This window comes from Pleurodeles waltl, chromosome 9 (genome assembly GCF_031143425.1).
Source record: "Pleurodeles waltl isolate 20211129_DDA chromosome 9, aPleWal1.hap1.20221129, whole genome shotgun sequence".
NCBI lineage: Eukaryota > Metazoa > Chordata > Amphibia > Caudata > Salamandridae > Pleurodeles > Pleurodeles waltl.
The window spans coordinates 764127897-764141923 of NC_090448.1; the positions used below are offsets into that span (position 1 = coordinate 764127897).

The window sequence follows — 14027 nt, forward strand, 5'->3', positions numbered from 1 at the left end:
TGCCTTCATTGACCAGTTTGAGTTTCCGTCTTCCCACAGCCTGGTTAAGAATGCCATTCTTGCCTACAACAGAAGACAACTATAAAGTCCTGCCCTTAAAAGAGACATTCCAACTTGCTGTAACAACTGATTCAGCATCAGAGAAAATCCTCTGTCCTTTGCCCTAGTTATCTGCAATACCATAGACGCATATTTTAATATCTTCAATGGAGATCTCTCCCCTTACCATAACACACACTAAGGAGAACAAACTCTAAACTATGTCACATTCCAAGTAGGGCCACCTGCCTTTGCAGTCACTTTCTTCCCTGCTACTAGAACATCTTAGGTTCTCCCATCCTCATTCCATAGCTAGATCCCCTCAACACTAAAATCGTTTTGCTCTGACCCCAGTGTTGAGATTACTCTAACCACCCCCTCCATGTCTCTGCATAATGGGACATTGTTATTTTTCCACAGGAGAAAACGGGGTGGTGTGGGGGTGCAGTTCTGCAAGTTTGAAATCTAAAGGCGGGGGAGGGGGGGTGTCAAAAGTGAAACACTATTAGGAACGAAAAGACCTCACTATTACTGATAGGAATACTCTTACACGAGTGCCCACTCTGCAAATCACTACAATGGGCCAAGCTTTCGAAAAACCACGGATGCTGCTTAGACTCCGGCGCAGCCACATCAAGATTTTCTGCCTCATTCCCTGGAAGCGAAGGCAAGCGGAACACACTGTGTTGACTAGTGCCATCATGTTGAGCTTGTCATCCAAGATGATCCCTAGATTCCCTGTGTGATTCGTGGGTGTTGGTCCTAGTTTCGTTAGCCTCCAGGTGGCATTCCACAGGGAGTTCTTGTTTCCAAAAAACAGTACTTCTGTCTTGTCAAAGTTAAGCTTCAAGCAGTTGGCTATCATCCATTCTGCCATCATGATCATGCAGTTGGTGAAACTAGTCTTACTGGTGGTTGTCTGTCTGGCAGAGGATGAGTTGGTTGTTGTCTGAGCAGGAGAGGATGGTGATGCCTTGTAATCAGATAGTGTTGGCAAGATGTTTTCATGTAGAGATTGAACAGGGTTGGCCTGATGGACAATCCCTGGGGGGCTCCGCAAAATAGGTTCTCGGACTTCGACATGAAGGGTGGCAGTTTTACTCTTTGACTCCAAGACAGATTGATGATAAGTTTTCCACAATTGGCTCCTCTAGTAAGCACGTTTCATTCTGGGGAGGGAAGACAACTTCCTTACCTTGGAAAATGAGGGTTTACTGCAGGGTATAGTCAAAAAGCAAAGACTAACTAATTTGCAAAAGTTCCTTTCAATCATCATTAGCAGCTGTATTATAATAAAAATTATACTCCTGTAGAGTAGTGCCTCCCATTCAGTGGCCCTCAACTGGTCTATAAATTTACCTGAAGCCATTAGTAAATCAGCTATTTCATCACTTCGCCCATAATTTAAAGTGGGGTGACCCACTCCCTGAGAATTTTAGCACATTTGGGAGTGTTACATGATAATGTGATATTATGGGATGTCATGATCAGCGCCTGAGAGAGGGAGCAGAGCACATTCGCTTCCCCTAAAGTGGTTAAGGTATTGATAATAGACTGAGGAAACAGAAAGGTTTCCAACTGTTATGGAGTTGCTGTGAAGATTGGTCCGGCCACTTATCTGCCTAGAACTCTTAGGCTTGTTTAAAGTTGCATGTAAGATGTTGTTCTAAGAAGTTATGTCAGGTTTTAATAATTCAGTTGAGTCTGCATTTAAAAATGGATCTAGATCCTGAATGTAGGGAGCTGGTTTGTTATATATTGGACCAAAAAGAGGTACACTGTGTATAGAGTCCAAGCAAACCCCAGAGGAATTACAGAGGCACAAATGACATCCCAAATGTTCTCTTCTGTGGTAGTGTGGGCAAGCAGTTATGCATATCAGAGGGCAGTGCTAAGCATTTATTGCACACACAAAGGAATTAAGTGAGAGACACTCAACAAAATCCAACACCAATTCATTCTGGACACAAGGTAAGTATAAGGCAAGGTCCAAGACCACATCAACAGGTCACACCAAGCGGCACTGGGGAGGCCGGGGGCAGAGGTTCAATACAGTGATGGGTGCCCACGCTGAGAAAACTGGCCCTCTTCAGCTCGGGCTAGGTGGCACGGACGCAGTGGTGCTTTCCAGTGTCAGGTTTGGCGGTCCAGAGACCTCTCAGGTCTCTTGGGGTGCCTGCAGGATGCAAGGAAGCATCTCTGCTACTTCACTGGAGTTCCTAGGTCTTTGTTGACGGCAGCCAGTCCTCCCAGGCTTTTGGAGGCCCAACAGCTTGCGGGACAAGATGAATTTGGCCCAGTTTGGCATGAAGGGCAGGTGCCAAGTCAGTTGCTCCATCCTCAGTCTTTGCTTTTACAGCTCTCTAATGTGCACCTTCTTCATAGGTCGGCAGCAGGTATCACTGTGTCCCCGAATTCCTAATTCTATCACACACAAGATGGTGGCAGCTCTAAGGCTAGGCTGGTCACTCTACAGGTGTTTCCAGCCTGCAAATGCAACATGCCTCCTGCATAGCTAATTTTCCATCTGTAAGTGTGCCAAATGGGCCCTGGAGCAGATGGGTCTGCATCTTCCCTTTGAAGGAATCCAGATCTGCATATCAAGGGCATTGGGCTTCATTGAAGTTCCCTGCCTTGGAATGCAAATGTGCAGGACACCCTGTTGGGAGTAGTGTGTTAACACCCCTGCCAGAGCAGGCTTTGTTCCTGACCACCCGGGAGCAAAGGCTCTCACCCTTTGGGAACAGAAGCATGTCTGTTGGCAGCAGACAGGTGGAAGCTATTCAGTCAGCACAACAGTAGTTGATAGGTTTTCAGGAGGCACCTTTAAGTACATGTATTAATAAATCCATCACTGGAATTAGTAAGGATTTCGGGAACATTGCATACAAGTGTGTGCCATGCTGTGGTTTCACTTTTTAGAGCACCTTGTCATGCAGCCTGCACTCTATAAGAGCTTGGTGCAGAGTACCTTACAGCGTCACAAGCTGTGCTGCTGCTCCTGGGGGAACCTCTTTAGTTCCCCTGCCTTAGGCACCATTTACTAGGTCTTACAGAGGCATTAAAGGTGTGGCCACTTGGGGATGAAGAGTCTTGTTTTGGGGAAGGACACTGGCGACTTGGTTAGCAGGAACCCAGTGCACTTCAGTCAACATTACATCAAAAAAACAGGAGATATCGAGAGAGAGAGAGAGAAAGAGAAAGAGCGCTGCAATGGAACAACCTCCACACTTACATGCAGACTTTTAAAAGGCTGAAGATTAACATTATAAGGTTTGAGGTACTACTGTAAATGCTTCTCTACCCAGTTATGTCAATTTTGACTAAATGGCAGGCGTAGCACCATATGAGGATGCTGACTTTTGTTTCCCATGGCTTGTTTGTCAATGTGCAGGCACAACTCTGGGGTATACTTAATGAGGATTAAGTATCCTCAATCAATTAGAACTATCAGCTGAAACTGCACAGCATTAGTAAGTGGTGAATTACGTCATAATACTGCACAATTCTTTCTGGTCAAAGTGCACACACTGGCTTTTCCCACCCACAGTGCTTTCTAGATCTTCAATGGCAGTGTTATTGCTAGTGTAAACCTTTTTTTTAAGTGAAAGGAATGATTGAGTGCGCGTCTCCAGGACTAACTTTCTTTTTTTAGTTATAACTGAAAAATATTAATTTCCACATTATTCAACAAGAATTACCAACTCATCCAAAAGATAACTTTCAGGTTTGCATGGTGATGAAAAATACCTGCAACGTGTAGCTCTGGAGTCTCTCAATTAGCTCTTCTCTGGTTCCTGCAACAAAAAGGGCAAGGTCAAGTAAGCAAGGGGTACAATGACTATCAGGCCAAAGGTAACTATGAAACATTACACCAAAGAGCTGCTTCAGTGACAAAGGTGGGGGTTCAAAATTTTCACCCATAGCACGTGAGGAGTATGAGTGGGCTCAGCATTCATGTCAAAACCCAAGATGTGTTTTTGTTAAACTGCGATCAGACCAAAACCAGAGTTACTGCATGGAGAAAAGATTAGGTACATGCAATGTAGTATGCTGTGATTCTGTAAATTGCTGCACCTGAAAATGAGCATGCAAGCACTGCAACAGTTTCAAAAGTAGCTCTTTGAAATAAGTGAGAAAGCATTATCTTCAAAAGCGTACGAGTAGATAACAGCATTTTGATGCATCATCTAATGTCTCTTAGAGTTAAACAGCTGCCAAGAGAAAAATACGACCTTATTTCAACCATTTGTCGGCATAGCGTTTATATTAATCACTGTTAAGACAGCATTATATGTAAACGTTTTTAATCTTTTGCGTGAGGGTGTTTTTCAATCATACTTTGACATTTGTATGGCATTATAGGTTAAAAAAAAAAAAGTGGTTGGACTACACTACAGTTTATTCAAAATGGTGGCAGGAGATGATGCAGAGCACAATCAAGAGGACAGGAGACTCTGCTTGTGAGAGATCAGTTTGTCATGGACATGTTTGTTTAGAGAAAGATAAGGATGGCAAAACGCTAATACTGCTAATATCTGCCTCTCCACATTTAAATCGGTTCATGGATTTGAAATGAAATGAAAAATACGTAATGTCTCAACATATAATAACTATAAAACATCTCGGTTGGCATTTTCCACCCCACGACTTTCAAAATGTGCCTATTTGCACTGAATACGGCCTCACTGCAGAAGTTGTGTTTATTTGAACATGTTTACTCCACAAAATAAATATATATATTTTTTCAATGTAATTATAAATAACCCATTTGCTGAAGAAACTACATTGGCAGAGATAAGCTATACACACAAAAGAAGAGTCATACAAACAAGAGTAAGAAGGTAATGTTTGAATGGCAAATGGATAAAGTCAAAGTAGATACTTTTCACAAAGGCTCTGTATTTCCAGTGCATTTCAGACGCCTTTACTTCAAAACACGTAATCATGGCAGCAAAGTAAAATAAATTAATGTGGACGTGCAAAGCATCCAAAAAGCACACACTTTTTTTTTTAAACAAGAAAGCCATCGAAGCCTAAAATCAGCAATTTAAATGTCGCCAGCAAGGTAAATACAATCAAAGAGCACGCCTGCTTTTCATTCCAAATAAATGTAATTTCACATGTTCAGTCTAACAAAAGAACTACTTGACAAACGGGTACACAAATGGGACAAGTCAACCATACAGAAAATAGTCTTGACAGAGAGCCCATCCAAGAAAAAGCAAACAAAAACAATTAATTAGCTAAGCTTACTTTCTTAAACATGCATTACCAAAGCTAATGGGTATAGCTTGTACCCGAAAATGCAAGCGAGACCTAGTTGCTTATGCAATGCGCGTTCATACTGCCCGCTCAGACAGACTCATTTTGGTTTTAATATTCTGCACCTACTGAAGGCCCAGAGTTAAACAGGCAAATGTGGGATTCACATTTGCATGTGGCCTCAAAGTTTTGAAAAGTTGCAATTGGCACCTTCCAAATGCAGGCTGGTCTAAGTAGCCTATTAAAAGAGGCCTCCGACACTAGGTCTTAGAATTGTCTCCGAGTAGTCCACCAATCTCAAACTTAGGTTGTGAAAGAAATATGAAATATGAATAAATGAGATGCCCTTGAACTATCCCGTTGCTCAAAGTGGAAAACAACAACATCAAAGTAACTGCAAAATAATCAACTTTTGTATCAAGCATGCCACATTAACCCCTTCGCTGCCAGGCCTTTTCCCCCTCCTGTGCCGAGCCTTTTTTTGGCTATTTGGAGCAGTTGGCGCCTAGGCCCTCATAACTTTTTGTTCACATAAGCTACCCACGCCAAATTTGCGTCCTTTTTTTCCCCAACATCCTAGGGATTCTAGAGGTACCCAGACGTTGTGGGTTCCCCAGAAGGAGGCCAAGAAATTAGACAAAATACAGTGAAAATTTCGGTTTTTTAAAAAAAAAATGGGAAAAGGGGCTGCAGAAGAAGGCTTGTGGTTTTTTCCCTGAAACGGGCATCAACAAAGGGTTTGTGGTGCTAAAATCACCAGCTTCCCAGCTTTCAGGAACAGGCAGACTTGAATCAGAAAACCCAATTTTTCAACACAATTTTGTCATTTTACTGGGACATACCCCATTTTTACGATTTTTTGTGCTTTCAACCTCCTTCCAGTCAGTGACAGAAATGGGCATGAAACCAACCCTGGATCCCAGAAACCACAACATTTCTGAAAAGTAGACAAAATTCTGAATTCAGCAAGGGGTAATTTGTGTAGATCCTACAAGGGTTTCCTACAGAAAATAACAACTGAAAAAGTAAAATATTGAAATTGAGGTGAAAAAAACATCAATTTTCCTCTATGTTTTACTCTGTAACTTTTTCCTGCAATGTCAGATTTTCGAAAGCAATATACCGTTACGTCTGCTGGACTCTTCTGGTTGCGGGGATATATAGGGCTTGTAGGTTCATCAAGAACTCTAGGTACCCAGAGCCAATAAATGACCTGCACCCTGCAGTGGGTTTTCATTCTATGCCGGGTATGCAGCAATTCATTTGCTGAAATATAAAGAGTAAAAAATAGCTATCAAGAAAACCTTTGTATTTCCAAAATGGGCACAAGATAAGGTGTTGAGAAGCAGTGGTTATTTGCACATCTCTGAATTCCGGGGTGCCCATACTAGCATGTGAATTACAGGGCATTTCTCAAATAGACGTCTTTTTTACACACTGTCTTACATTTGGAAGGGAAAAATGTAGAGAAAGACAAGGGGCAAGAACACTTGTTTTGCTATTCTATCTTCTCCCAAGTCCCCTGATAAAAATGATACCTCACTTGTGTGGGTAGGCCTAGCGCCCGCGACAGCATATGCACCAAAACACAATGTGGACACTTCACAGAAAACAGAGCTGTTTTTAGCAAAGTGCCTACCTGTAGATTTTGGCCTCTAGCTCAGCCGGCACCTAGGGAAACCTACCAAACCTGTGCATTTCTGAAAACTGGAGACCTAGGAGAATCCAAGATGGGGTGACTTGTGTGGCTCGGACCAGGTTCTGTTACCCAGAATCCTTTTCAAACCTTCAAAATTTGGCTAAAAAAAAAACACATGTTCCTCACATTTCTGTGGCAGAAAGTTCTGGAATCTGAGAGGAGCCACAAATTGCCCACGACAGGAAACGCCCCAAAGCGCAACGTGGACACATCCAATTTTTTGAAAGAAAACAGAGGTGTTTTTTGCAAAGTGCCTACCTGTAGATTTTGGCCTGTAGCTCAGCCGCCACCTAGGGAAACCTACCAAACCTGGGCATTTCTGAAAACTAGAGACCTAGGGGAATCCAAGATGGGGTGACTTGTGTGGCTCGGACCAGGTTCTGTTACCCAGAATCCTTTGCAAACCTCAAAATTTGGCTTAAAAAAAAACACATGTTCCTCACATTTCTGTGGCAGAAAGTTCTGGAATCTGAGAGGAGCCACAATTTTCCTTCCACCCAGCGTTCCCCCAAGTCTCCCGATAAAATTTTTACCTCACTTGTGTGGGTTGGCCTAGCGCTTGCGACAGGAAATGGCCCAAAACACAACATGGACACATCACATTTTTTCATAGAAAACAGTGCCTACCTGTGGATTTTGGCCTCTAGCTCAGCCGGCACCTGGGGAAACCTAGCAAACCAGCGCATTTTTGAAAACTAGAGACCTAGGGGAATCCAAGATGGGGTGACTTGCGGGGCTCTGACCAGGTTCTGTTACCCAGAAACCTTTGCAAACATCAAAATTTGGCCAAAAAACACTTTTTCCTCTCATTTCGGTGACAGAAAGTTCTGGAATCTGAGAGGAGCCACAAATGTCCTTCCACCCAGCGTTCCCCTAAGTCTCTCGATAAAAATGGTACCTCACTTGTGTGGGTAGGCCTAGCGCCCACGAAAGGAAATGGCCCAAAACACAACATGTTTTTTGCAAAGTGCCTACATGTGGATTGTGCCTCTAGCTCAGCCGGCCCCAGGGGGGGGGGGGCAGAAATGCCCTAAAATAAATTTGACCCCCCAGCCCAGGAGCGACCCTTGCCTACGGGGTCGGTCCCCCTGCGTGACATTGGCGCCTAAAAACAAATCGCCGTGCCTAGTGGTTTATGCCCGCCCACCCCCGGGGGCAGATCGGCCTAATAATAGGCTTGGGGGGCAGAAATGGCCTAAAATAAACTTGCCCCCCCAACCGGCACACCCCCCCGAGCGACTCTTGCGTACGGGGTCACTCCCCCTGCGTGACATTGGCGCCAAAAAACAAATCCCCGGTGCCTAGTGGTTTCTGCCCCCTTGGGGGCAGATTGACCTAAAATCGACCAATATGCCCCCAAGGGGGGCAGAAATGGTCTAAATACAATTTGCCCCCCAGGGGAGCGACCCTTGCCTGATGGGTCGCTCCCCATCTCTAAAAAAACAAATAAACAAACAAAAACAAAAAAAACACAAACAAAAAAATTGCCCTGGTGCCTAGAGGTTTCTGCCCCCCCCCCCCGGTGGCAGATCGGCCTAATAATAGGCTCGGGGGGCATAAATGGCCTAAATAAACTTGCCCCCCCAACCCGCACACCCCCCCCGAGCGACTCTTGCGTACGGGGTCACTCCCCCTGCGTGACATTGGCGCCAAAAAACAAATCCCCGGTGCCTAGTAGTTTCTGTCCCCTTGGGGGCAGATTGACCTAAAATCGACCAATATGCCCCCAAGGGGGGCAGAAATGGTCTAAATACAATTTGCCCCCCAGGGGAGCGACCCTTGCCTGATGGGTCGCTCCCCATCTCTAAAAAAAAAAATAAACAAACAAAAAAAAAAAAAACACAAAAAAAAATTTGCCCTGGCGCCTAGAGGTTTCTGACCCCCCCCCCCGGTGGCAGATCGGCCTAATAATAGGCCGATCTGCCCCCAAGGGGGGCAGAAATGGCCTAAATATATATTGCCCCCCAGGGGAGCAACCCTTGCCTAAGGGGTCGCTCCCCACCTAAAAAAAAAAGGAAAACATCACAAAAATAAAAAAAATAAAAAAATCCCTGGTGCCTAGAGGTTTCTGCCCCCAGGGGGGGCAGAAAAGGCCTTCCCAAAAAAATGCCCCCCCCCCCCCCCCCCCCCCCCCCCCCGGAGCGACCCTTGCCCAAGGGGTCGCTCCCTTTTGACAGTTTCAGAAAAAAAAATCCCTGGTGTCTAGTGGGGTTTCAAAAGCCGGATTGCAAGCAATACATTTCCTTCCCTTTGAAGCCTCTCAGGGCCTCCCCCATGGGATTGAAAGAGAAATGCAAAGCATTTCTCTTTCAATCGCGCTGGAAGCAGAGGGAGACCCTGTGACTAGTCAGCGCGCGCTGACGTCACGGGGGGGGGTTGGGGGGGGTCGGGTGGGAGGGGAAGGGCTTCCCCTTCCATCCCTGACTTGGGGGGGTGGGGGGGAACCCCACACAGAGCGCGCTAGCGCTCCCTCTGGGCTCTGTGCACAGGACGTAATGGTTACGTCCTGGGCACAGCAGCACTGTGCCTCAGGTCGTAACCATTACGTCCTGGGCACAGAAGGGGTTAAAGAGAAGTTGTGGCTTCAATATATAAAATATTCAATACATAAATCTGCATATGCACTTTTGCAATCCTAATGATTTTTTCTTAATTTATATCTTAAATACAACTGCAAATGCTGGGTTATGCGGCGATAGTCACTGATCATACTACGAGTGCAACTTCAGGAAATAAGGAACTAGTTATTTCAACTACAGGCATTACTAGTCACTCGTATACAGGAAGGACCTGCCTATATCTGGAAAAGCCTTTTAGTTGCTTTATTATCTGCAATTGTGCAATGCATGCTTTGAAATCATTAGCAGAGCTGTCTCAAGTGTGTAGGGGCAGGAAAGGCACAAGGACGAGGAGTAGTTGTATGAAAAAGCAAGTGTAGATGGAGGCTGGAAAGCAGTCTAAGATGCAAGCAATGACCGGGATAGAGGAGCAAGGGATGACGTGGTAGAGTTTGGGGGAAGGAGGGAGATAAACATGAAACAACCTTAGAGCCCTCTTCTGGAATCTGGCAGATGGGCCTTCTTTCAACTCAGACCTGTCTATAAAGGTAACATTTCCCAGCAGCAAATGACTTAAAATCTGCTGTGCAATTCTTTGGGGTCCTTGCTATAGAAATTCTCTCCTTATTGGACTTGCAAAGAAAAGCTTTGCATAACTAAAAATGGTATGCATGCTGCATACTGCAGCAAGACTTGTATCACTGTTGCAAATACGTCCATATTTTACCAGTACTTTCCTCATTAAAATGGCACCCAAATTGAGGCAAGGTGTAGCTACAAGATTCTCTATTAAATCCAAAAGGCAGTACATCCGAGTACCACCAAAGTCGTTTTTGGAGAAACTAACATTCTCGGAAGTTCTGACAGTCAGAGCAAAGATTAAACTTCACCTTCAAGTCAAATGCTTTAGGAAAAGTTCATCTATTGCCTGATGTATCTCATGGAATGCACCCAAGGTATCGAACTTCCAACCAGTATCCATTATATACTATATATATCCTTAGCTCAATAAGGGTTTCATGGAAATGTAATGTAATCTCACTCTGTATACTACATAGCACTCACTTGTTTTAACAACACAAGATTCTATTTCTTCTTGAGCATCTCTTGTACACACTGTACCAATCTGTATAAACATGAGGGGCTCTGATGTCCTATAGGGCATTGTTAGCACTTACAGGGTAAAGGACTGAGGAAGATGTGAGGAGGGAGTGTGTGCCTGACAGGTAGATCAAATTGCAGAGATTATGAGCGAGTAGGACCGCTTAAAGCATCAACACCAAAATCCAATGAGAACAGTATTGGGACAATGTCCACTTCCATAAACACCATGTTGAAGGAAACCCCTAAAAAATACATTTGATCCAGAGGCTCATCTTCTTTCTACTTCCTATTACACTTTTAAAATTATTCATGACAAGTGATCTCTTCCATAGCAAGAACAAAAATCAAACACACACAAGCAGCCAATGACTTTAGTGAGCGGTTGACCCAAAGTCCACTTTCTCTCTCTCGGATTATATTATTGTACTTTTTTGAAAACATGATGGCATGTGTTAATTTAGGCAAGCCAGGCAGAAGAGGATGCATCAGGCAGCTAATCACTAAGGCAAAGAGATTATCAAAGACCCTACTATTACAATCTGCACTACTTTGTGAAACCGTCTCAAGAGTGAAATGCAAGCAGAACGTTCTGGCTAGGCTATGTTGTTATTCTGCAGTTTTCTCAGATTGGCACATTTCTGGAAAAGAAAAAGTGTCTTGGCTGTGGTGGATTGTACACAGAGCACACACTGCTGATGTCATGCCAGAGAAATCCCATTTGTCCAGATGGATGACTGTACAGTTCGGAAATACAAAGATTCAGAAACTCTCTAACGTGGCTCACAGACGTAATGGCAAACAATGAACCAATCCACCGAGAAAGCAGGTACAGATGACACTATGCAAATTGTTAAAATACTTGGGCTTGGGAACAGAGCCTTTTATTTAAATCCTTTTGTGCCACTGGACTTTTGAAGGGAACCTACAAGCCAATCAGGTAATAGTGTATGATGCCCGACAGGAGTGACGATTCTTGAATATAGGTTGATCCCCATAGTCGACCGCATCCCTGCTACTCCACAATCTTGGACTTTAATTTCAAAATGCACAGGGTTCTCTGGTAGCCAAGAGGCCCCACCCACAGAGCGATGTATAAAAATACCCACATAAATATATGCTGCCACAAATTATGAAGTCGTTGATGAAAACATCTCATTCAACGTTAAGAACGTTCGAAAGGATTTGTATTGTTGAAATAGGCTAGGCCGATGAAGATTTACCACTACATGTTTCAGGCACCAGAGTGGCAAGGGCACATTCAGTAACCTATCATGACAGTACCAAGATAGAATGGGCTCATCTCATTAAGCAAGAACACAAAGTGGGGGAAAAAAAAAAAGAAACTGCCCACTAATGTGTTTGCCAAACGGCTCTGGGACTAAAGCGCACTTCTTTTTAGTGGGATGCACATGTTATGATACAAAAATCTAGCCACTCACATTTTAAGAGCCACAGGCTGCCCCACTATCCCATGTTGTATGCAAGGATGGACAGAAGCAAAATGTTAATGAAATACCGTTCTCCATCAACAATGAAGAGTACCAACTCAAAGCCCTTTCAGTTGTGTGTTTGCATGTATATCTAAGTCTGTCTCTTCACGAGAACGAAAAACAAACTCAATGTTGTTTAATAAAAGTATGTATAAAAAAAAAATGACCTCTACTAGTGCTCATAATTAGGTGGGGGCACAACTTTCGTAATTCGGTGTAGCATAATCACATAGATTTACCTAAGAATGATGCTTGAATTACATCGGAAGAATAGTTCTATGGTTAGCGTTATTTCTTAGTGCAAAAATGCCCCCTCGCACCCAAAATGGATGCATTTTTTTGCGAATACAAAGAGCTGAATGCAAAACAACATTGAATAGCAAGGGGCTGGCCACCTGCACATGCTAAATGTGCTTTTGTGTCAAGATCCCCACTATAATTTACTAACTGAACAACTATTAGTAAATTCGCATTTAAGCGTAACACAGGATTATCAAAATTAGTTCAATTACTCTGGCATAATCTAAATTCTGACCGGGCCTACACAGAACCGTACACTGACACACCTTCCCGCATTACTATTTTGTGGGGAAGATCAAATCCGCTGTGTGCTCTAAATAACTGAAATGATTTCTCTGGCACCCCAAACCCTTTGAAATTGCTATATTTACTAGCTGACATTTGGTTGGAGAAGTATTCAGGTGAACAAACAGAGGTCACAGACCTGACAATGTTCAGGATACCCACTTCCATCTCTTCACTCAAAATGGCTCATAAATAATTGCCCGCCTTGAAACCTACTAATGTTAAAAAAAAAAAAAAGAACGATTCTGTCTTGATTGCAATTTGCAGCAATGGCTAACACTAATTGGTGGTTTGTGGCAGATATTTTTTCTATCTTAGGAACCATTTGGTACTGTACGGGGGGGTAGGTTGTGGGGTGATTAAGGGACTAGTTGAGGGCACAAAGCAGTTACTCAGCAGAAACAGAGATGGTTGTTTGCCACCGTGTCCTGACGTCTATCCCAATATGACTCTGAAAGCTAGGCCAAGTACACCCTTCTGTGCTGGATTCTCACAGTAGCAAGGGGGAGCACCCACAGGTTTCTCTTGGAGGTAGTGTGGGATGCTCAACTCAAGCTCAGCACTCAACAATCAACAGACACTTTAACTCCAATGTCTAGCCCAGAGCTTACCATCTTAAAGAAAAATAGTATGTTCAATTACACAGTTGCACTAAAAACTACACCGTACAATGTATGTCGTACAAGTTAGGGTCCCTGGATGCACTTTCCTTTGTACACTCTCCCCGATGCCTCTCTCCTAACCTTTTCTTACAAAGACCACTATCTGCTGTCATCACCCCTTATGGCTCTCTGGGAAACCAGTATACAGCATGAATGACGTGCAGCCCTTCCTTGTTCACAGTCAAATACATACTCAGGATTCATCCGTACCCCTTTGCAATACTAAGATAGAAGGTTCAAATCCGTGAATGTCCCTTGCAGGCTCAAAAGGCATTCCACACATCTACTGTGTGGGCAGAAGAAAGCAAAACGTAGGGGTTTGGCGAGGAACCGGGTGCAGGTTGTCAGCCTTTGATCCTGCCCAGAATCGGAGGTTACACAGAGGCATAGGTCTCCGCATACGGACATTCGCCACAGAAGTGAGTAATAGGGCTCCCTACGAGTCATTTTGTTGGATTATTTTTTACTCAAACTCGCTATTAAGCGTCTACGCTCATTGGGGCAATTTATTTAGGGCTTCACCCCTCCGTAATGATAATCTCATGTTTTTTTGGAGGCAGCAATATGTCACTAATGATTGCCTCATTTACCAGACCAGCTCCTTTTCCCGGCGTTTATTTTTACC

The 14027-nt window shown here is 43.9% G+C and overlaps 1 protein-coding gene across 1 annotated transcript in view; it reads right to left on the minus strand.

The window, feature by feature from the left end:
• Positions 1-14027, minus strand: part of SF3B2 (splicing factor 3b subunit 2) — a 277506-nt gene that overhangs the window by 255515 nt on the left and 7964 nt on the right. Inside the window, exon 2 of the mRNA XM_069207931.1 lies at positions 3790-3836. Coding sequence (XP_069064032.1) covers positions 3790-3836 — 47 coding nt within the window. The remainder of the gene's footprint in view (positions 1-3789; positions 3837-14027) is intronic.